The sequence below is a fragment of the Nothobranchius furzeri genome, chromosome 6 (genome assembly GCF_043380555.1).
Source record: "Nothobranchius furzeri strain GRZ-AD chromosome 6, NfurGRZ-RIMD1, whole genome shotgun sequence".
Taxonomy (NCBI): domain Eukaryota; kingdom Metazoa; phylum Chordata; class Actinopteri; order Cyprinodontiformes; family Nothobranchiidae; genus Nothobranchius; species Nothobranchius furzeri.
In genome coordinates, this window is record NC_091746.1 from 23,242,291 (window position 1) to 23,266,977 (window position 24,687).

Here is a 24,687-nt window from a genome sequence, read left to right on the forward strand (position 1 = left end):
GTGAGGATGGACTCGACGACTGCGGTGTAGAACTGCCTCGACTGTGCTGGCAGGTTGTATTCCTAGTTGTCCACAGTACATACAACAGATGATCTAAACAAATCTAGCAACACACCTGAAATTCACAAGTTTATTCAACAAAAGAATCAAATATGAACATGTACATATAAAACAGTGGGGTGTTAGGGATCATTTTAGCCAATTAGTCACATTAAAAGTATGAAACTTAAAAATTAAGATTCATTTAAAAATAGTTAAGACCTATTATACAAAGCATGCGTTTTCTTAACTCAATAAACACCAAACAATAACAAATCTAGTTAAATCCTGAACTAAATAAGGCCGGTGTCGACTTCCGCTGGAAAACGATAAAAAAGCAGGTTAAACACAACGACCATGAGGGAAAAACATAAAAAAGGAAAGAACTGGACCCTTTCTAAAACCATGCATATAAACATCTAATTTCTGCACCTAAAAGAGTGACTTTAAAACATGCTTTACAACTATGGTACAAGAATACTAACATTAAAATAAAACAAGATAAAAACTTTAGAAAAACTTTTCAAGGCGGATCTTTAACTTGTTCTCCTGGTGTCTCACAGCAATCCCATGTCGGAGCAGCAGCTCGACGTACGGTGGCCAGAAGGTGTGGTCTATCAGGACGTAGGGGTCGTGTGCTTCCGTCAGGATCTTGTTCATAAGAATCTGTAGAATGGTTGGAGAGTTTTACAGATTTTATTTTACTGAGACAAAGCAATAACATTAAAATACACAATTCAGCTTTGATCCACTGCCACCACATTTATTTTTAACTAATGAGCAACTAATAATGATAATAATAATGTAAATAAACCACATTTTCAAACCAAAAGCATTTTTCCCAGGCTGTCGTAAAAGATGAATAAATCTGTTGAGCTGACTCACGATACTTCCCCGGTTCAGTTAAAGGGTCAATTATCCAACCAGAAACATCTAAGAAACATTGGGTCACGTCAAAATAAGATGTAATATGATGAAATGCCAAGCAGATTTCCAGAGTTTGAGCGGTTTCCAAGAGGCTAAAGTGATGCTTAAGCCATGATGAAGTGTGTTTCTGTGAAAGCTAAGTGGCCTCTGTTTGGAGAAATGATGTTTATGTCCCACAGGACAGCAAGGACCAAAAGTGTGCTGCTGCCAGGTTTGCCTCCTTTAAAGGAATCTCCTACCATCTTTTTGCAGATGACATCCAACTGTACATCACCTTTAAGCCCCATGAGATGTCTAAGCTGCAGCTGTTACACACCTGCTTAGACTCTATCAAAACCTGGATGGCTGGGAGCTTTCTACAGCTGAATGAAGATGAGACTGAGATCCTCATCTGTGCCCCAGACAAGCTGGTTCCCAAAGTCAGAGACTCTCTTGGTCAGCTTGCTTCCCACACCAAACCTTCTGTCAAGAATCTTGGCGTGACCTTTGACCCAGCTATCACCCTGGATTCTCATGTCAGTTCTCTTGTTGGCTCTTCCTTCTTCCATCTCAGGAACATTGCTAAGCTGAGTCCCATTCTGTCCCGCTCTGAACTTGAGACAGTTCTCCACACCTTCATCTCCTCACGCTTAGACTACTGTAACTCTCTTTTCACGTGTCTGAGCAGAACCTCCCTGAACCGTCTACAGGTGGTTCAGAATGCCTGTGCTCGACTTCTGACCAAGTCCTCCAAACACACCCACATCACCCCGCTTCTCCTCCAGCTTCACTTCTATATATAAACATTACATGCTTATCTTGACCAAAACATTAAAACCCTTCCACTCTTGAAGGCATAGGAACGTTTTGTGACTTCTTGGCATATTTTAGGAATCCAAATAGTCATAGAGTTCTATGTAAAGAACCCTGACATTTAGGAGATTATAAAGGTGTGGGAACACTGAAAAAACATTTTTTTAATGGTTATTTCTGAGTCTAACGGGTCACTTTGAGTGTTTCATGCAGGCTGAACATGAGAATAGTCTCCTACACCTACCTCCTGCAGTAGCTTCAGATAGAAAACAGACGGTGAAACTCTAGGATAGAAAATCCTGACAGATCTACGTCACACTGTCACTAACATTCATGGACTCACCCATCTGGACTCACGACGGGGAAGCTGTTGTTGGTTTAGCGTCCAGGAAACAGCAGAGAATGTCTCGGTTAGTAGAAGCTAACTGTTAGCATTAGCAACCCCACCACACAGCAGAACTCCCCCAGGTTTGTGTTATTGGTGGCGATAAAACATCAACGTTGCAGAGCAAACACAGTCAGTGGTAGTCGTGTTGCTGTTAGTCAATCAGAGGAGAGATGTCCACATATCAGGAAGTAAGACACCAAATTCTGCCATCTGAAGCTACTTCCTCCTCCAGCTGACTTGTATTTCCTGAAACAGGCTCATATAACGTGCAGATTTCCAGTTGATTGACTAATTAAAAATGTACATAATTACCTGTGAACCCTATGTAGTCAAGGCCAACAGAACAGAAAATAAAACACAAGCCTTTTTGGATATATGCTCATGTCTCTTTTAGGAACTACCAATCAAAGCAGATCACCATGACATGTGGGGTCCCCCAAGGCTCAATTCTAGGACAACTACTCTTTAATCTCTATATGCTCCCCCTGGGTCAGGTCATACTTAATAACAACATTGCCTATCATAGCTATGCTGATGACACCCAGATCTACCTAGCCCTATCACCTAGTGACCGTCGTCCACTGGACTCACTCTGTCAGTGCCTAGAACAAGTAAACGACTGGATGCAGTCAAACGTCCTTCAGCTAAACAAAGACAAGACTGAAGTTATTGTCTTTGGCAACAAGAAGGATAGAATGGATGCTATTGGTCAGCTGGACTCCAGGGGAACAAAGACAAAGACCCAGGTTAGAAATCTTGGTGTTATCATTGACTCAGACCTGAGCTTCTCTGGACATATTAAGGCTTTAACTAAATCAGAGTTTTATCACCTTCATCAAACATCAAGAGTCAGAGGTCTCATGTCCAGACCAGACCTAGAGAAACTCAATCATGTGTTCATCTCCAGCAGGCTGGACTACTGCAATGGTCTCCTAACTGGTCTTCCCAAAAGCTGTGAAGCAGCTGCAGCTTGTTCAGAATGCTGCTGCTAGAGTCTTAACAAGAACTAAGAGAACGGAGCACATCACTCCTGTTCTTAGATCCCTACACTGGTTACCAGTAAACTACAGAACAGACTTCAAAGTGCTACTACTAGTTTATAAGTCACTCAGTGGCATGGGGCCAAAATACATGTCTGGTCTAATTCCTGTATAAACACCCAACAGGGCTCTGAGATCCCTGGGAAACAATCAGCTGGTAGAACCTCGGGTCAGAACCAAACTAAATCTGAACTAAAAACCCTCATGTACTCATCAGCCTTTACATGAATTGTTTCTTCTCAAGCATCATCTCCACTGTAATCTTTGCTGTAACTGTCTTCTCCTTTAGCTCTAAACTATAATTCTGTTATCAATAATATGAATTACCGGTACACGTCAAACAGCAGAAACAAATCCTTTCAGGCTTGTTTTGTTTAAAATGATGGGGATAAGAAGACAGCAGGTGCTGGTCCATGAGGTTGGGTCATGAAGGAGCAATTCAGCACTAATGAAAACATGATGCTGCACACAAAGATGAAGAAAAACAAACACTGTGATAATGAAGTTAAAATAAAAGCAGATGTTGCAGAAATTCCTTACTGGATACTGCATAGAGCAATATTGCTTCACAGTAGGGCTGCACAATATTAGGAAAACCTGCGATATTCGATAACAGTGCTTAATATTGCGATATCGATATTACTCACGAGAAATGAACAAATACTAAAGTATGCAGTGTTGATGTCGTCTGGCGTGTGACGTCTGCTCTGGGTTCAAAGCAAACAAAAACTAATGCATGAATTCCATTACAACATAACATTTTTATTGTAAAAACATGCAGCTGCAACTGCTACTGTATTAGCAGCAAAACAACAAACTGCATGCATGCAGTTTCTCAGTGACTTTAAAACATCACCTCCACCATAAAACTTTTTCTGATGCTCCAAATACAGAAAAACATCCCTTACCAGGGTTTTTTGAATAAATAAATAAATCAGAAAATAAGTTTAAATGTTAAATAATAGTTGACATCACTTAAATGCAACAGCAAATTCTCTCATTGCTACTGAACATTTTCTCCACTTATGTGGTTATGATATAAGGCTGTTGCTGTAATTGGGAAGTGAACTGTGCTGGGCCAAACTAGGAGAATATTAAGATTTTCTGAGGGAAAGAGAAAAACAATTGTCTACCTTTCAGAAGAGGAACTGGCAAAAAACTACATGGAAAATATGTGAAAACGTTTGTTTTTAACCCCAAATTGAACAAGTTTACCTGGATCTTAAAAAGCAGCTCAGATGATGAAACTGTAACTATGATTCTGATAACAAGCTAACAAATTGAACTAGCTCCTCTAAGATAACCGGCTAGCAGAGCTTCTGACTGACAGTTTATGTGCAGCAGCAAATCAACTATCCTGATTAACAAGGTTATAAAAGCTCATGAATGAAAAATCACTTTGATGTGTGGGGGAACATTTCCAGGCCCTCTTTAGCAGGGTGGGACTGGGAGGAGAGTGCTGTAGCCTTTTAGCTGGAAGCTAACCGGAGCCTGGGGCTAACATCACCACCCGGTGGAACACTAGCGACATGAAGGTGGGTTGGTTCACCGGCACGTGTCGGAGTCAGCCCGGTAAAAATGATTAACGGCACCGAGCGGACTCACGTTCACGTTTGAAAGCAGCGCTGATTCCAGAAACCTCAGCACAAAGTGCGTTCGTTGCTCTGAGCCAGCATGACGAACAAGGGAACGGCGCCGCTAACTAAGTTCGGGTGTTGTTTTCCATCCTAAGGGTCTACGTAGGGGGCGGGCGTTTTACGTGAACAGACCCATCTGATTGGCCGCATATCAGCAGGGCTACATTTGATTGGTCAAATAATACATCCGCGCAGCAAACAAAAAGTTGATGTATGGCACGGATGGAAATGTTTGAACCGACCATTTATCGCCGTTTTTGGTGTGCTTTGTGATGGGCCTATCGCACGTCCTGTTATCCCGATGACGATAATTATTCGATATATTGTGCAGCCCTACTTCACAGCAAGAAGGCTGCAGGTTTGAGTCCCGACTGCGGACATGAATCGTTTTCTCCCTGTGCAAGCGCGAGATCGGTGGACTCAGTGGTCTCCTTTAAAGAGCAGCAGGCTGGTTTGGTCGGACTTTGTCTTCATGCTGCTGTTTCTGTCAGCGCTTTAGGATTGTGTTCCCTTGTTTTCAGTTTTTATTTTTCAATCTTAATTTTTTACTTTACCCTTTAAAACAAATCTTTATTTTATGACTTATTTCATTTAATCCTTTTTAAATTTTTAATTATAAAAAATAAATTCTTTCACCAGATGGATGGATAAATCTCATAAAGGAAACGGTACTTCCTTGCTGAAACCATTTAGTTGGTCTGGAGCTTCCAAATGCATGGCCTCCAGGGCAGATTAGGTTTCACGCTTCAGCCGCTCATCTGAAACGTAGCAGCCTCACACTGAAAACCCAAGACAGAGCTAGTACTGCTTAGCGCACTAACAGGTACAATGTTTGTCATTCATGAGTCAATAAAAGTATCAACATGAAAACAGAGAAAAACCCACTGATGGTTGCTGCTAAAGCGAGAGATGCACCTGTTCACACGGCCGATACCTACGGCTGGCCGATAACTCTGCCGATAGAAAAAACATGTGTTCATGTTCAGCTTTAAAAAAAACTAACTTGTGTTTTTAAATAATAACAATAAAAACTGGGTTTTCAGATTTTTCAAGAAATAATTGCCTTAAATATGCAATAAATGTCATAATTTCAGATCTATTTGGGTCTTTTAAAATCACTTTCCACAAATATCGACCTCTAATGGGTCCTGGCCTAAATCGGTGCATCTGTAGGAAGAAAAGTGCAGAAGTCCATCGCTGAGTTTAAAAAGGTAACAGAACACACCCGTTTTATACATAGACTGTGTGTGTGTGTGTGTGTGTGTGTGTGTGTGTGTGTGTGTGTGTGTGTGTGTGTGTGTGTGTGAGAGAGAGAGAGAGAGAGAGAGAGAGATCACCTCCAGGATGTCACTGAGTGAAAGCAGGCCCTTGCTGAACTCATGAGCAACGCTCTGAAAACAAACACAAGTGTGAGCGAGGTGAGCGGAGACCCAGACTGTTAAGGAGGGAACGGCACCTTCTTCCTCTTGCTGGAAGTGGACTCGTATGTAGGGAGAGGGACGTGTGTCTCCAGGATGTCCCCCAGACACTCCATCAGCTTTTCATGATATTCCTTCACCTTCCTGATCTTCTCCTTGATCTCCAGCAGGATGCTGTTGGCACAACAATAAAATAAACTCATGCAAAAAGTCTGTCACCGTGCTGTCACGTTTCAACAAATCTGTTTTCTTTACTTTTTCATTCGTTTTACAGTCACCTGCTGAGAACACACCCAGCCATCACACCCACCTGTGCCCAGACAAAGACTCCTGTTCCCGTGTAAGTCGTTCAATGTGGTTTTTAGCCACTAGTAGCACCTGTTTCTTCTCCTCCAGCCATTTCTGTTCTCTTAAAAACAAGTCAAAAGATCCACTCAGCCTTGGAAAACATTTACATGCTCCGATGAAGCGGAGTAAGTTAGAGAAATGCTAGCAGTGCAACAGAAAGGTTACTCACAGCTCTTTAGTCTCTTTCAGTTTGTTTCTCCTGGCTTCACAACAAGAGACGACCATCTCGAGTTCGGAGCACAGCTTGAGCATCTGGGGTTGTTTTTAAAAGGAAATGCTTTCAAATTCTAAATTCATGAATAAATCGTTCGTGTTTGGATTTTTACACACCTCTTCTTTTACAGCTTGACGTAAAATTTCCGAATTTGTAGGCAGCGCTGAGTGGTGAACAGACACAGTTTTCACAAATTTTACATTTAAATATTTCAGATCTGAATGTCATTCTGACCCAAATTGAGGGATCCTGACTCTTGTGTGATGTTAGTACACTTGCTGTAACTATCTAAATGTAAAATACTACTGTGGGGCAGTGACTTACAGCTCGACTCCATCAACAGCCACTGCTTCACTTCTGCTTCAGTTGCAATCAGTCGGTTTAGGGCATGCTGGAGGCAAATATTTACAAAGGAAATATGACACATCGATAAGCACAAGGTGAGTTGTTTTTAAATGCATTTATGTAACTGAAGTGCAATAATAAAACAAAACTAGGTTAAAGACAAAATTAGAAAAACAGGGAGCCTAAGACTCGTCCCCGTTCGGTCGGCTTATGGGTCCATGAACGGGGCTGTAAAATTATTTTTGGTCTGCTCTGCCTTACGCTCTGAATCACACATATGTTGTACTTCAGTTTAAAAGAAAAGGAATGATGTGTGTTTCAACTATGTCTGTCACACAATCTGAGGTCTGTTAGTTTGTAGAAAATGGTAATTAAAAAGACTACAAATTAGACGTGTCATATATGACATCACAGCAGAATCTCTACCCCAGCGTAGCTGCTACTCACCACATGACCAGATTTTACTGGTTTTCTTCATGTTTAATTCTCTTTCTGTCATCCTGGAAGGATGTGAAGCTCGCTAAACTCACAGACATTATTCTTCTCTGTGTCTGGTTTCATGATGTAAGAGACGAGCATTTGTAGTCCCATACATCGTTTCACACAAAACCTAAAATAACTTTTTCCTCCTGTCAAAAATAAGCACTTTCTTGGCACCAAAATAAGTCTTTAAAATTCATGGACCTCACATGTGAAATCCATGGCACAAATCAAACTGGATCAGACAATAACTTTATCTGCTCATAGACTCCCATTCATTTGTTGACAGAAGGGGGGACCCACAGACCGGAAGTAGATAGGCGTGGCTTAGGCTAAAACTTAAATGCGCTTATCATTGCTCCTTTTGCTCACCTGAAGAAAGAATGCTGAAGTTAAAGTCGTAAAAACGTCAAGCTAATGATTTTAAACATTCAACCATCTCACCTGATCAGGAGGAAATTCTGAGTCACTGAGTAACACGACATTCTGAAGCTGCAACACAAACAAACATCACGTTGGTTGGTTGGTTACCGCACATCACATCAAACAGACTCATGCTGAAGGATGGTTGCTTTACCTCCTCCAGGCGGTTGAACTGTTTCTCACAAAGATCCATCAGCTCAGTCTGAGCGGCATCGGATAGCCGGGCTTCTGCCTCTCCCTCTGATCTCACCTCACCCTGACCAGAAAGAAAACACCGCCGATACACGTCAGACGTTCATATCTTTACGTATAAACACAAAAGAGCGTTAAAATGCGGGATCGTTCGTTTAAACTCGCGTTTCCTTTTAAAATGAGAATATATGAATTGAGTTTGGCTGATGTTAGCAATTGCGATATTCTCTAATTCAAACAAAGAAAATAATGAAACACAATATTAAATGTATGCTAAAGTTATAAAGACAAGTCATATAACACGAATTCTCACCATGTTCATAAAAAGTGCACTTTTTTAGCCACTCGGAGACGAGCAGGCGCTAGCTTTCTTTCAAAATACCGCCTCGTCTGATGACGTCATGACTACGACGGCGCAAAGGCTGATGGGAAGTTGCTTGCAGCTCTTCTGTCCACAGATAAACATAAATGTTTATACACACGTATGGTTCTGTTCTCCAGCTCAACCAAAGGTCTGTTTTCCGGCAGGAGAACGGAAACATGCGCGTGCTTTTTCACGTCCTGGGCTCTGGAGAACAATATAGAAAATAAAAATAACTTTACAGGTGTTTAATTTTGTTTGTGTTATTAGCAAAAAATAATATTAAAAATAAGAATTAAAGAATGGTCCACAAAATCAATGACAATGTGTGTTTACAAGAAAATGACACTCTCAACATTTTGAAAAAATAAAATAATAATAAAAATAGAATACATTCAAAAAGGTTTATAAAGAAAATAATGTGGCGTAATCACGTTCTGACTTGAAACCTGAAACAAATAATTAGTACTTTAATTTATCCTCAAGATCTTACGGTTTTACTTGCAATGTGTTTATAATTATGTGTTATGTTTGTGCAGTAGTCCGGCTCAAACGGCGTATTTGCACAGGGAACTTTTCAATAATGCATTTTTTGCGCAGAAGTATTTCCCCGCCGGTCAAAAAAAAAGTATAAAATCTAAAATGTCGTAAATCTGTCCACTACACATGTGTTAGAGCTCACGATAACATGTTATGTTGAGGTGAAAGTGTGTTTGCGTCATTCTTTTATCAGATTTTCTCCAGAGTGGCCGATCTGTGTCCACCAGCAGGTGTCACTGTTTGTCTCCTTTCTTCAGCTCAAAGGAACATTTCTCCATAAATTAGAAATTTGCATTAATTTGCTTTGAAATTGTACAGATTTAATGGAAATGTTCTTTTTTCTGTGCTTACTCACATTCTTCTTTTCTTTAGTTTTTCTTAATTTTTTGCACATTTGAAGAATGTGCCACTAACTGTCATAATAATTCATTTAGGTCTGAGTTAGAAGTTTTAAAACTTAGATGTACGTATTATTGTTCATTTCGCTCACCTGAATAATGATTTTGTTGTTGCGTTTCTCTCTGACAGACTACTAAATTTATTTTACGAATTTCACGTTTAACCCTTTTTAAACGTTTGGACACGTGTTGGTTTGCCAGCGTTTTATTCACGCTTACACTCATTTTAAAGAGTTTTAGGAGCAATGTTGGTGTTAATTGGACATTTTAAAAATGATCATCATTACTATCAGTGGAAGAATATTATACAAACGCCTCGAATTTGATAAATGCTTTTTAAATGTAGTGATGATCATTAATGAGGTGTAATTTTACTCATTTAGAAAGTCAAAACTACTAATTTCTTTCTATCTTGTTAGGTATTTATTTCACTTTTAACTACCTCTACTTTATGAATCTTATTCTTCATGTAAGTGCAAAAATAATAATATAATTAAAATAAAGATTTCCTCTCTGCTTTCTCCTTTGTACATCTGCTTTTCTCCATTAAACGTTTTGGCCTCTGACGAATATGTTTATGATGTATATTTTTATTTATTATTACCCAACAAAACTGGAAAGTATTTATGAACACATTCCTCTGTGGGGCGTTTGGATCCAGCGTGCTGCAGCAGCTGGAGCTGAGAGGATAGATAGACTGTTTATCCTGTTTTTGCTACCATCCCAGAAATCACAGATTATTTCAATAATCAACTAGAATTTGATTAATATGCAAATTTCTCAGCAAACCGTTCCATTTGAGCCCTCAGCGCAGCCTAATTAATCAACAGTTAAAGGAAATTAATACATACATCAATTCTGTCAGGAACATGCTTAGTTCAATCGCCCGTAAAATTGAAGTTTGAAGTATTAACTGGCTCCACAGGAAGGCTATGATTAAAGCTCCACATTTTGGCTCCATTTAGAGATATAGAGTGGTTTAACTGCGTCCCTCTAGTGCAGGTTTTAAAATCTGAATTAAAATATAAAATAAGTTGGGATTATTATTATTATTATTATTATTATTATTATTATTATTATTATTATTATTATTATTACTATTACTACTACTATTATTATTATTATTATTATTATTATTATTAGTAGTAGTAGTAGTAGTAGTAGTAGTAGTAGTAGTAGTAGTAGTAGTAGTGGTAGTAGTAGTAGTAGTAGTAGTATAGGCAACAATTTGTTTGTCTAGATTTTTTAAAATCATTCAGACAAGATGAAGCAGTGGAGTAAATGCTGCTCTTCATATTTCCACCTGGCAATGTTTTTCCACAAGTGCAAACAGAGAGAGAGAGAGAGAGAGAGAGAGAGAGAGAGAGAGAGAGAGAGAGAGAGAGAGAGAGAGAGAGAGAGAGAGAGAGAGAGAGAGAGAGAGAGAGAGAGAGAGAGAGAGAGAGAGAGAGAGAGAGCGAGCTGCTCCATTGTTTCAGTGGGACTCATGCATCAAACTTCAATTTTCCGGACGATTGAAGTAGTGATTTTTTCTATCTTGAAGTGAAATACTGAAATACACTTAAGACCTCCAGATTAATTACTACGAAGTGGTCCCTCAGACTGTAGTATTACTTATCACAGGCCGCCTGACAAGCACTCATAAAATAAGCAGGAGAAATCTATAAACTTAGCCTGCCTCAACACTCTCCCTTCATAAATATGCTTGATTCAGGACAGAGCACGCGCGCGCACACACGCTTACACACACACACACGTACACACACACACACACACACACTGACGTGCCATTTGCAGGTAAATATGATGATTTAATTATTATTTGGAGCTTAAATTTGAAGCTCTTTACTAACTTATGAAGGTAAATATTGAATAAATGATGATAAAATAAGGAATAAAGACATTAAACCGTGGAAGGCAGAGCAGGAGGAGCAGATTAATGTGTTTTTGTTGCAGCACTTGTCGGGAAAATTGAACTAAATTAAATATTTTTAAAATATTAGAACACTTTAATAATTATTATTTCTAAAGCCTTTTTGGCCTAAATGAAAATATTAACAATTAAAACCAAAGAAAATGTTTATTTTTCCTGTCGTGAACGTTAACGTGTTTCATTGTTATGTCATAATAAGATGCTGACGTCAGAAACAACACGATTAAAATAGTAAAAACATAATTTCCCCTTGGACTAATTAGCTATATAATATAGGCCCAGTTGTATTCAGGGTTACCTTATTCAGAAGAACTAACACTAAACAAGACTTCTGCCAACAAAGAGCGTTAAACGGGAGCTCATCTTTCAGCTCTGCCTGCTTCTCACATCTCATGTTTTCAGCTTCATTAAACTCCTTAAAGACAAAAGAAATAAAGAAGAAACCAAACAAAAGGCTCCCTAACCCCAACTCTTTATGGCCGCCTATTAACACCACCAAATCCATTTCTGGAGCCTCTTGGACAGAAGTCAAACATATTATTCCAGAGCTAAAAGCGGATGAAGACAAAAAGGAAGAGAGGCAGTTTCATTGTAATTCATTGACTTGTTCAGGCACAGAAAAGGGGCTAGACGTTAATAGCCGCAGATGCCCTGATGGAGGGGGGCTCTATGTAGGCACTATGGCCTTTGTTCGCTCCCAGTTAAACTGTTTAAAAAGGAGGGTTAACTCAATCCATCAAATTGTCTGGAAGTGTGAGGAAATTTCAAAAACCATATGGCTTCCAAACGTTTGCGTCCTTTCTGTGCGGTGGGACACGCTTGTCTCAGTATTGCTGCCTGCGGGGGAGCGGCCCTGCGCCTTTGTGCGGCGTCCCATCAGGGGACCGCTGCTCATTTGTCCCCACTTTTCATGCTTTACGCTGAAATTACGGCCCAGTCCCGCAGAACAAAAAAAAAAAAAGGTCCATAAAGGCCCGGGAAACTGGCCCAAAACTTTGTGTTTTTTTGTGTGGCAACCTCTTCTTTTTTCTCTTTCTTCTCTCCCGGCTCCAGATTTGTGTTTCTCACATAAATTTTTTGCCCGAATGGAGAAACACGTCTGAGGGTCAAGAAGCCACGTTACGCATTTAGGACGTGAAAAGGGGATGTTTGGAGCATCCTGCTTATAGGAAGAAAAAAAAACACACACACAAAGGATGCGAAATAAAAAATCCAAACATGCCGTTTGTCTGCATTTGGCTGTTTGAAGTTCAGAAATCAGAACATAAACGAGTCCAACATAAATACAAGAATTGTGAAAATTAAAGAAATAGTCAGAAAAGCAACTTTATTCCCATAGTAGCCTATTTACATACAGTCTGTGCATTGGTTTCAGATCATGTCCTGATTTCAGAAAGGCACTTACAGGTGTACAAAACACAACAAGTTTATAGGAACTGTAAATCGATCGCAGCCAAACCATCTAAAAAGTAGCGTGTTAAAATCACCGCAACAGCATCCGCAGTGTCACGCAAACTAGCGCGTGAGCGTCCCCGTCAAACCTACAAGGTCCGAGTTTAGCCTCTTTATCATCATCATCATCATCATCATCATCATCATCATCATCATCATCATCATCACCACCACCACGCGCCGCAGCATCGGGACGCAGAAAAGAGCTGGAGTAAAGAGGAGGCGTCGGCAGTGACTAATTTGGCTCGCGAGAAAAAAATAAAGTCAAATAAAAATAATTAAATATAAAAAGGCAAATAAATAGATAATGATCACAAATCAAATCATGCATTTTCATGCTAATAAATGAAAAACGGAGCGCTGTGTGTGTGTGTGTGTGTGTGTGTGTGTGTGTGTGTGTGTGTGTGTGTGTGTGTGTGTGTGTGTGTGTGTGTGTGTGTGTGTGTGTGGACAGGCCTGTGTGTGTTCCATAGAAAATAAACTCATATTGCTTTGATCCAGATGAATTCGCTGCATATGTCTTGTTCTGCGTTCATGCGTCACTATGAGAATCTGCGCCGGTAGAAAGTCTCTGAACTTTGGGTACATGTTGCTGAGATACAATATAAGCAGTAAGTGTACAAGTCCTCAGCGGGCTTCGTCCCCGCGCGCTGCTCCAGGTGCGCCATCAGTCATCCACATCAATCTCCACGTCCTCGTCCTCTGAGCACTCTTTACTTGTTGTGTGGTCTGAGAAGGGGGACAGCGGCGACGTCCGCAGTTTCTGAGCGAGCTCGTGCTCCTGCTGGCCTCCCCGCGCGGGGGACTCGGCTCGCGGGTGGCCTAGCGTGCCGTTGGCGCATTTCTCCAAGTCCGCCAACTTGGCAAGCTTGTCCAATGGGACCTGGCCGACGGCCTTGGCCGACTCCACGTCGGCTTTCATCTCCTCCAGGTCTCGTTTTAGCTTTGCTCTCCGGTTCTGGAACCACGTGATGACCTGCGCGTTCGTCAGGCCCAGTTGCTGAGCGATCTGGTCGCGGTCTGCCGGGGACAGGTACTTCTGGTACAGGAAGCGCTTTTCCAGCTCGTAGATCTGGTGGTTAGTGAAGGCCGTCCGGGACTTCCGGCGCTTCTTCGGGGTGGTTCTCTGGCCGAACAGCGTCATCCCGTCGCGGCCTGTGAGGAAGAGAAGAGGATGAGCGAAAATCAGCGATTCGGGCTGATAAAGAAAGCTGAAGTTGTGCGTAAAAGCACCACCCAGCGCCAAAAAGGAAATTAAAAGTTCAAAAAAAGAAAAAAAAATCCACGAAATTATAAACGGCATGATGAACACTTTCTGTTCAATAAAAGAAGCGAATACACCACAGGGTATTATCGCCGTGCCATTAAAATCACAGTCAGAAAGCACCGTCTGATTAGCTCCAAGGGCATTGAAACTCCAGTTTGGTGCGTAAATTTAAAAAGGAGAGAAAGAAATGTTGCATGTTTGCGTTTTTACCTTCCGCAGCCTGCAGCACGCTGACTTCCAGCCCTTTGAAGGTCTTACTGGCCAGCTCCTCCAGCGCGCACAGAGGCGACGTCTGGGTGAGCAGAGCCCGACTGGACAGAGGGATGTTGGACGGTCGGTGCTTCTCAGCGGACGAAATGATGTGCGCCGTGCCGCAGATCGTGTAGCTTCGCTTCATGGACGGCTTGTTGAGGATGTCGTCGATGCTGAAGGGCGTCAGCGGCTTGTTGGAGTTGGCAGGAGGCGGCAAGTGGTCTAGCGGGCTTCGCCTCCTGCTCTCCGCTGCATCACATTTGGCCACTTCTTTGGATGTCATTATCAGGGTTGGGGGAGTTTCAAACGGCCGGAATATATAATAGTCTAGAAGAAAACGGGGCTGTGAAAGAGAGGAGGAAGACACATAACAGTCTAAGAAAACGGTCGAGGAGAAGAGAATGTAGAAAATCGTATTCCGAAGTAGGATGCGCTCAGAGAGTCGATCCTCGGGAGCAGCGAGTCCGCAGGAGTCGGATGCCTCCCTGAAAATGGCGAAGTCCAAAGAGTTGAGATTACTAACAAGTTATCATTGATTGGGAGGTAATCAATTATCTCCAGTGGCACTTTCGCCCTCTTCCCTTTCACTCTTTGACTATGTTGCAGTCCACTGCTGGGCTTTTTGCGACTGGGGGTGTCCCATTAATTAGGACGCATGGCTGAAAGGAGGAGGAGCCCGGCGGAATTATGATGCGTTGTGCTCTTATCATCTTTGGTCTAATTTAGTCGTGTGGTGAGACACCGGAAAGGGTTCGTGGGATAAATGATGGAGGAGAGAGAGAATCTGGCCCATTTTACGCGTGAAACTTCCGTTCCGCCGCAGCTTTCATGTTCAGAAATCAAAAAGAAGAGGAGTCAGGTGAGTTTAGTCCGGACGCGTTTCTCCACCAAAGCCCGGATGATCCTTTGTTTTGTAAAGGTAACGCAGAGCCGGACCATATATCAGCTCTGATGATGCCTCCTCCGGGGAGGGGAGAGAGGGAGCAGCGCGCGCGCCTCTCAGCGACGCCGAACCGGGGCCATAACTCAGGCAAAGGCTCCTTTCAGATCATCTGAGAAATATTTCATTTCCTCGCAGATCTCCGAGCATCTTGCAGGTTTGAGGTGACGGCTTTGTTCTGACGCTGGACGGATGAATCAGCTCCATCTTTATAAGTCAGGAGAGAAGTTCAGATGCAAAATTAGAGTTCCTTTGATCAAAAACAGCAAAAACAGTCCAGTTTACCCGCAGTATTATTATTATTATTATTATTATTATTATTATTATTATTATTATTATTATTCACGGTTTGCCCTGTTTCTTGTCAGGGTTACAGTAGTTAAATTCTAGTAAAACAAGAAAAACAACAACAACAACAACAATAATAATAATAATAATAATAATAATAATAATAATAATAATAGGACATTGGAATAGCTAAACGTTATTTTTCGTATTTCAATATTTAGGATATTATTAAAATATTTAAGGTGATTTTAGGTCAAATAATTAATTAAATAAACGCGGTTTTTTCCATTTTTAAAACGAATTAGTTTTTTTATTTGTACAAACTTGAAATTAAATGAAGTATAATAAACGATCTTGTTAAAAAGTAAAGGAGTGAATTAAACTACAGAAAGTGTTGATTTGAGTTCTTTGCTTTTTAATGTTTTAACTAAAAACTAAGTTAAAACCATGGGTGCCATTTTAATGTTACCATTGCTGTTTATCAGGCTTTGCGGTGGGAACGGGGACGCAGAATGAACCGTTCTTTGCATGTTTTGAGGTGAATTATCTGTTTCTTTTTTTAACCACATTCACTCACAAAACAACAGCAAAATAAAACAGCACTTCCATAATTTACGTTTGAAATGGTTCCATCCTAAAATAAGGAAACAATCTGGGTGAAAACTCTTTTAAATCCAGTTTAGTTTGATTGGGATTTTAAACATTTACATAAACCACAATTTTTACAATGACTGAAGTTTACTCTTTAATTCATTTAGAAAAATCATTCAATGTGTTTTAAAATATGGAACAAAATGATGTTATGTTCGATGTAGAACATGTTCTGTGAGTTAATTACACACACATAAATGTGTGTTTTTCACACCAACATGCTCCTCTTTAACCAGAGAGGACTTCATTCCTCAACATCCATTTTTCATTCGACCAGAACGGGTTGATTCAGGGACGTTTTCCATAAAACTCTCCAGCATTTAATGCATCACTCTGTTGCGAAGCAGGTGTTGATTAAAGCCTTTCACACTGCGGTCTGTGAGCTTAAGGTGTGTTTTCTGTGGGTGACCTCCTGCAGGAGGACAGCAGACTCGGGCTGCCATCAGACAGCTGCAGGGAAGACCGTCCCCATAGATGGGTGTCACATCGCCCTCTCCCGAAGGGCTGCCCCTCCTGACACCGGATATGGATGCACAGAGAGGAAGGAGAGAAAGCCCGGCTCAGACGTGTGTCTTTAAAACTTGTACTGTATAAATCACATGTCATTACCAGAGGTCACCGGCTGAGGAGCATCATTGGACGGCTTCGTCGTGAGGGCCAGTCTGGTTGGAGGAGAGAGGATTTATCTGGCAGTTGGATCTCCAGAGAGGCGGCCATATTTTATGTGACTAGAGATGTAATAACAGGCCTTTGACAAATCCCCGACGGCCCGGATTCTCCTGCAGAGTGTGTGCAGCTGGAGCAGCAGATCAGAAGCTGCACCGTTAGCAGAGCGCCTTTCTTCTATACTCCTCAGCTGGTTAGATCTTTAGCTGGATGGTTTGTGGCAACATCTCGTCTCACAAATTCAACTTAGCCTCAAATCTTAATGAAATAAACCCAGAGCCGACACGAAGGATCACTCAGGTTCATTATGATTTAGAAATGAGTAAAACAAGAAGAAAGGTTTTTTATTTTTCCTGTTGAATGTAATATAAAACATACTTTTGAACATTTAAGTTTGGCTGCTTTTTCAAAATCAGAAATTAAAATGTAAACTAAATTTAACATGAATTCATTTTGTTTTTGAAAGATCTGGAATAAACGGGTCCAAAGGCACATTTCTGAGATTGTTTCAGGAACGTTTGTTTTTATTCAGAGAAATAATGAAAGCAGCAAAAATGAAAGTAAACAAGCATTAAAAGTTGTTATTATTATTGTTTTTACCAGAGACATTTATTTTAAAAATGTGACATTTTTTCCTGTTTCAGAAATATTTAAAAATTAAATACAAATATAAATAATTCTGGAATAATTTTACACAAAGCTGCTTTTTCGTTATTAAACAAACATTTTTATTGATGTAAAAATCATTTGTTGAACACTTAAAAAAGTATTTCATTTAATAAATAAAAAAATGTTTTAACTTTTCTCTCTGTGCTGTAGTCATCACATAATATAAATTATTTCAGTTCAATGTTTTATTTAAAAATAAACAATTTTACTGGAATAAAAGTGCAGAATTGTATTATTTATTATTTATGTCTGAAAAAATCTTTTAAAAATGCCATTTCTGTCTTAAAATCCTCACACCTAAACCTTCCTGCCAAGAGTAAACAAGCAAACAAAGAGCACAGTAAATGCTGAGTGTTGAGCAGGGGAGGCAGGAACAGGTGCACATTCTCCCAGGAAACACAAGAAGCGCAGGAGCCCCACGCTGGGAGCCCGATGTGGCGTCGACAGAAGCTCCGTCTCCTCGCTGCTGCGGAGCTACAAAGAGCCATTCAGCCAACCAACATGTTCACGTCCCTCAGGAGTAAAAATCTGAAGTTTGGGATCAGGATCTCACCTGCAGGCCGCTCTCGGCCCGCTCTGCCAGCAGGAGCAGGCCGGGTGTGGGCTGGGGCCTGCACACCAACTTGTTGTTGGCTCAGTTGGAACAGAAAATATTCCTGATTCACACATTTGTGAAACTATTCAAACTGTTTTGTTGTCTAATCAAAGCGTGACTCCTGCACACCCTCCCAGCAGCTTCATCCCAATCTTCCTCCTCCTTCTCATCCCAACGTCTCCATAAAACACAGAAAGAATCCAGACTGGAGAAGATTATTCAGAGGCTCCGGTAATGAAAACCACCAGAGGAGAACTGGGAAGAATTATGACAGCAGTCGTTTAGTTTTCATTCGTGCAGACTGTTTGTTTGTTTATTTATTTATTTATTTGTCCTTCTTTGATGCAAAGGACGGGTAAAGAGACCTGGAGGTGAGAAACAACAGAAACCTAATTTGGAGCGTGTCTACCACGATTCTGTGTAAAAGCTCTAATCTTGTTCATTTGTTGTTGTTTGTAATATTTATCTGCTCAGCGTCTCCTGCATTAGTCAAGTGTCGTTGTCCCACAAGGCTGCAGAAGGCTGCTCGTATGATGCAAACGCATTTTAAATATATAAAAAGGTTAACCAGCCGCTGTAATTACACGACGAGGCCTCGGTCAGGATCACTCAGCGCCACGAGGGTTTTCCCAAGATGGTCACATGGGACAGATCAGCTGTTGTTGCTCAAAGGAGAGAAATCCCGTCTTCCTTCTCATCCCCCTCCATCCTCACCCGATCCAACACACACACACACACACACACACACACACACACACACACACACACACACACACACACACACACACACACACACACACACACACACACACACACACACACACTTTGAGAGATGGCCTCTGTCTTTCAATTAGCCTGCGACGGCGCTCTTACAAGGCTGGCGTCTGGCGCGTCGGGCCGGCGGCAGATGCTGCTGAGGACCGGCCGTCCTTCTGCAGCCTGCAGCCTGTACTGAATGGTCATTAGGGTGGAGCTGACTATTCATGGCAGGAGAAGTGGCTTCACGTCGGCGGGGACGCTGCTACATCAGGTTACCTTTATTCTCTTCCTCTCTGTGGGGTTTTTAAGGAAGGAGGGGGCGGGGTCTGATTAGCAGGATAGAAAACAATGACATCACCTGCAGCAGGTTACTTCTATCAGAATCTGGAGTCTTGTTATGTAATCTTAGAGCAGAGTGAGAAAGAACGAGGGGAACGGCTCAAGAACGCTCCCGTCGAGCCGCTCTGCTACGTTGGTGCGTGATTTGTCGACTCGCAGTGGGTTCGTTCATGAAGCACCTGGCAACCCGGCTCTGAGGAATATGGTGGCTGCCATGAACACACTCCAACACACACACAACCATATGCCCCGCCTTTGTCATTCCAATGAGCTCGGACAACATTCACCTCCTTTCACCAAATGTTATTAATACAAAACCCATGTGGAGGGGCCTGGGTCAACAGGGAGCCTCGCTACAACGCGCACACGCACACACACACACACACACACACACACACACACACACCCTCTGCCGAGCCCCCATAGCTGGGCTGAGGAAATGTGAATTAGCTTCATCAATGCAGAGGTTAACATTGTGCAAAGATGATGTTGACCCCTGTTGTATTCCTGGTTTGATGTCTTTCTTTGGGGCCACATGCTTATGAATAAAAATGGCGAGGGGAGAGGCTGACAAAGGGATTTGTCTGACTAATGCCAAAGGAGAAGCCCTCAGGGAGAGCCTGCTTAAAGCCAACACCGCTGAACCCCCCCTGCAGTATTATCCATCATGGAGCGGCTCACACGGCGCTGTTATTGTTTCTGCCATAATTGTGTCAGGATGGCTTTCATTTGTCTCTAATGAAAAGTGTCGACATTCGTCATGCTAATGTGGTGACAGCATAAATATTACACAACATATGTGTTGCCACTTTGTGTCTCTGTGCTGGTAAATCATTTATTTCCACCTAAATGGTCAATTAAAGGACCAGTTGACCCAAATTATTAATGAGAACATTGCAGCAGCCACCACCTTCCTGTTAATCCAACTTAGTTCAGTTCTTCAAAAATCAACATTTTGTAATTCAGAAAAGCCAGAATCTAACGGAGCTTTTGGAGACTAGTCAGAGACACGAAAGTGTGAAAAATGTAGAATAATTTCATGAATAAAAACTTTTTTACGTTACGTGTGGTGCATGACTGTTTTCTTTACTTGGTGCAGAATGTCCACGGAGTCACTGCGTCTCAATCACATCTCAGCTTGTTTGCAGTCTATTCTTCTTCTGGTTGCCAGCGCCTCCCAAAGTTTTCATTTTTCAAATGACTTAAATTCAAGGCTCATTGAATCCAAATTGGGAACACATTGAGAAAGATTCCAGACAGGTTCGAGACAACTGTGGGAGAAAAATGTTTTGAACAGGTTTAAAGTTCCTGCTCTGCATCACTCCAGAACCTTTGTAAACATTTCCAGACGTTTTAGAAACTCTCACCGCTGCTCAGCAACAGTTTGTTTCCAGACTTTTTCAACCAAACGTTTTTACAGTGAAGCTCTGGAAAATTCGTCATTTAGCTGAAAACTGAAATGTCCTTTTTTAATTTTTTTTAAAACATTTTTCACAAAATACTAATGTTTGCATTTGACTGAACCAGGTGTTCTGCATAAATGTGTTTTCTGAGACTTTTCTTCCTGTTATTTTATGTTAGACACTCCAACAGACGTGATGCTAACAGCTGCTCTCCTGCATGCTCACCTGCATCCTCTCCATGCTGCACAGAACACCTTGGGCCCCTTTTGCAGCATGACGTTTGGACTGGGTCAGGGCACAGCTACATGCTGCAACAGCAGCCATGCTAGATGATGGTGGGATGTGGTCATAGCTTGAGCATGAAGCTAGCGGTCAGTCGTGCTTAAATGCAAGACAGGTAAGCTAAGCTAGTGCACACCTCACAGAAATGCTCTGACCTGGACTTTTTTTGTGGTTCTAGCTCGATTATGACCAAACTCCTGCACGTTCTGGCAGACTTTTAACTTCCTACTAACATCTTCATCAAGTGTGCAGGAGGACATATGTGGGCATGGAGAGCAGAGAGGAAAATCTCTTTAAGCAGCTTGCAGGTAAAATTCAGAACAGTCATGCATTCTATTATTCTCCCAGTAGTTCCTACAAAGACTGAGAAGCTGTTTTGAATTTTTATTGTTTAAAAATGATGAGTCCCTCTGAGTGTTTCATGCAGGCTGAACATGAAGATAGTCTCCTACACCTATCTCCTGCAGTAGCTTCTGATAGAAAACAGACGGTGAAACTCTAGGATAGAAAATCCTGACAGATCTACGTCACACTGTCACTGACATTCATGGACTCACCCATCTGGACTCACGACAGGGAAGGCTGTTGTTGGTTTAGTCCAGGAAACATCAGAGAACATCTCAGCTAGTAGAAGCTAACTGTTAGCATTAGCAACCCCACCACACAGCAGAACTCCTACAGGCGTGTGTTATTGGTGGAGATAAAACATCAATGTTGCAGAGCAAACAGAGTCAGTGGTAGAGTCATGTAGCTTTTAGCCAATCAGAGACGAGGTGTCAACATATCAGGAAGTACGACTCCAGATCCCACAAGCATCTGGCTGCAGACATCAGCTGGCGTCTTTGCCGTGACAGGAAATGACGTATCCGGAAAAACAAGACATCGGGTCATTTACCTTTGCCGGAAGTAGTTTGGATTTGTCGAGAAAAACCATACCGTGTCGTTTTTCTCTTCGATATGTACATATTTAAGAGAAAAATTACACTGTGGGTCATTACCTTAACCAGAAGTCATTACTTTCACTGGAAGTAGTTTTTTTTAAAAACAAAACTTACCGGAAAAAGCTTTTTATTTCGGATTTTTTTCCCCTTCAGATCTGGACTGGCAAACTTTTAAATAACGTTGCTACCTACGTTGCATGAAAATTGAATATTAAATCCCTTTGTCCTTCAGACAGGGAATTTTTATGACAGTAGCACACAAATATGTGTGTGTGTGTGTGTGTATATGTATATATATATATATATATATATATATATATATATATATATATATATATATATATATACACAACAATAAAAGGCTGTAAAGTGAATAAAAAAACATATATGGATAAAATGAGAACACGTTAAACTAAGACTTTTCAAAATGTGCAAACAAAATAGTACTTGCTAAATATTCTGTTTTATTGTTAAGCCCAAGATGAACTTTTGACCTACACCAATTGCTAAAGTACAGGACTCCCAGAAGCAGTGAAAAACATTTCAGCAACACTCCTCTCTCACCAGCAACAAAAGTTAGTTAAAAATATCCATAACACTGTCCTATTGTGTATCACAGCAGCTCATTGCAACAGAATTTAACTACTACAGCTGATGACTATTTAGCTAGTTGGTATTTATTTTGAGTGAAAGACAATAAAACCAAAGAAACGCTTAATTTCACAACCATTTTATTTTGGGTACAAATGCATCTGCTAAAGCATGGCTTTCTCAGCTGCATATCGATTCATCCCCTCCCATTTTTCCAACACTTTTATTGTTACCTGAAAAACACGCAGGATTACTTCATCGTCGTCGTCTTCCTCCGCTTATCCGGGTCGCAGGGGCAGCATCCCAAATAGGGAGCTCCAGACCGTCCTCTCCCCAGCCACCTCCACCAGCTCCTCCGGCAGGACCCCAAGGCCTTCCCGGACCAGATTGGAGATGTAACCTCTCCAACGTGTCCTGAGTCGACCCGGGGGCCTCCTGCCGGCAGGACATGCTCGAAACACCTCCCCAGGGAGGCATCCAGGAGACATCTTGACCAGATGTCCAAACCACCTCAACTGGCTCCTTTCGATCCGGAGGAGCAGCGGTTCTACTCCGAGTCCCTCCCGAATGTCCGAGCTCCTCACCCTATCTCTAAGGCTGAGCCCGGCCACCCTACGGAGGAAACTCATTTCGGCCGCTTGTATCCGCGATCTCGTTCTATCGATCATTACCCAAAGCTCATGACCATAGGTGAGGATTGGGACGTAGATCGACCGGTAAATCGAGAGCCTGGCTTTCTGGCTCAGCTCCGTCTTCACCACGACAGATCGGCTCAGCGTCCGCATGGCTGCAGATGCCGAACCAATCCGGCTATCGATCTCCCGATCCCTCCTACCCTCACTCGTGAACAAGACCCCGGATACTTAAACTCCTCCACTTCAGGTAGGACCTCTCCCCCGACCAGGAGTTGGCAAGCCACCTTTTTCCGGTCGAGAACCATGGTCTCAGATTTGGAGGTGCAGATCCTCATCCCAGCCGCTTCACACTCGGCCGCAAACCTACCCAGTAAGAGCTGCAGGTCAGAGCTGGATGAAGCTAGGAGGACCACTTCATCCGCAAAAAGCAGAGACGAGATTCTCCTGCCACCAAACTCTGTTAAGGATTACTTCATACACTGTCAAATGTTTTCGGAAAGTAACTTTTATACCAATCACTGCTGAAGACTGCTTTGTACCTCTGGAACAAGGACATCTAACACCAAGTCCAGAAACTGGAACTCTCCCTTCTTTATTAGTTTATCTATTCCTGAGCATGAACTAATCTGCTCTGTCAGCTCGTCAACCTATAAAACACGTTAACATAAAAATGAACAAAACATTCCTCTCAGCATTAGACAACGGACCCAGGTGGCCCACTGACCACGCATCCACATAAATAAATGTGATGCAGCTTATTGTAAGTCAGTATACATTTACCTGTGCATCAGCAAAGTGGAACATCAGTGGCTTTAGTCTTTGCTTTAATTTAAGCGAGACACCTGGATTGTGCCACAGATACATGCGGCCAGACTTCTCTCCACCGCTGCAGTGATCCTTATACAAAGTCTGAGTAAAGACAAGTTAAAAATAAGCAACATTACCACAGAAAACAAGGGATTGCATTATCCTATGTCCAATTTTAGTCTTAATTAATTATAATTAAACATTTCCTTGATTTCACCATCTGAAGTCACTGCCTGGGTTCCATTTTTCAAAGCCTCGATTGTCCTGTAATTTAGATAAAAATACATCTTATTAGCAAATGAAGAATACAAGCACATGTAAGGAGTTTTGTCAGTGTCACTTGAAGAAGTCCGATATTCATTTTAGATCTATATTTAAAGGCCTCTAACTCCCAAATGATTTGCAGCTAAATGTGCTTAAATACGGTAATATTTACATAAACCATACCCGATCAAAGCAGTCAGTCGACAAAAATATCTATTTTTTATAAGGATAGGATTATTCCGAAACAGAATCAGAAGGAGGGCGGCAATATTTAGAGAAGCGGCTGCTATTTCAAAGTTATTGTTCCTGTTGCAGGACACCTGATTTGTGCAACCACGGTTGAATGACCCAGCACAATACCACACGCAATAACTGAAAAATATTTAGAGATATTGAAAGCTAAGCTTGTCC

At 41.6% G+C, this 24,687-nt stretch overlaps 2 protein-coding genes across 3 annotated transcripts; both read right to left on the reverse strand.

Annotated features, from left to right (window-relative positions):
• Positions 1–116: 116 nt before the first annotated feature.
• On the reverse strand, positions 117–8,673 carry cenpk (centromere protein K). 2 transcript variants are annotated; one of them, XM_015970466.3, is made up of 10 exons: positions 8,557–8,673; positions 8,206–8,307; positions 8,073–8,120; positions 7,128–7,194; positions 6,920–6,966; positions 6,759–6,841; positions 6,552–6,650; positions 6,280–6,415; positions 6,161–6,214; positions 117–705 (listed from the first exon to the last, which is right to left on the reverse strand). In XM_015970466.3, the coding sequence occupies exons 1-10, from the start codon at positions 8,563–8,565 to the stop codon at positions 550–552; spliced, it is 801 nt and encodes a 266-aa protein (XP_015825952.3). In that variant the 5' UTR covers positions 8,566–8,673; the 3' UTR covers positions 117–549. The 2 variants fall into 2 exon arrangements, with proteins under 2 accessions (XP_015825952.3, XP_054599949.2); XM_054743974.2 differs by lacking the exon at positions 6,161–6,214 and having other exon boundaries at positions 377–705.
• Positions 8,674–12,781: 4,108 nt separating this feature from the next.
• On the reverse strand, positions 12,782–14,745 carry lbx1b (ladybird homeobox 1b). The gene is made up of 2 exons (XM_015970477.3): positions 14,405–14,745; positions 12,782–14,082 (listed from the first exon to the last, which is right to left on the reverse strand). The coding sequence occupies exons 1-2, from the start codon at positions 14,727–14,729 to the stop codon at positions 13,595–13,597; spliced, it is 813 nt and encodes a 270-aa protein (XP_015825963.3). The 5' UTR covers positions 14,730–14,745; the 3' UTR covers positions 12,782–13,594.
• Positions 14,746–24,687: the final 9,942 nt, after the last annotated feature.

Coding starts and splice junctions, on each gene's coding strand:
- lbx1b (XM_015970477.3), bottom strand. CDS start 14,729: ATGACATCCAAAGAAGTGGCCAAATGTGATGCAGCGGAGAGCAGGAGG. Junction 14,083..14,404: donor CGTGCTGCAGGCTGCGGAAG/GTAAAAACGCAA, acceptor TCTTCCTCACAG/GCCGCGACGGGATGACGCTG.
- cenpk (XM_015970466.3), bottom strand. Junction 6,416..6,551: donor GAGTCTTTGTCTGGGCACAG/GTGGGTGTGATG, acceptor TTGTGCCAACAG/CATCCTGCTGGAGATCAAGG. Junction 706..6,160: donor CACTCAGTGACATCCTGGAG/GTGATCTCTCTC, acceptor ACCATTCTACAG/ATTCTTATGAACAAGATCCT.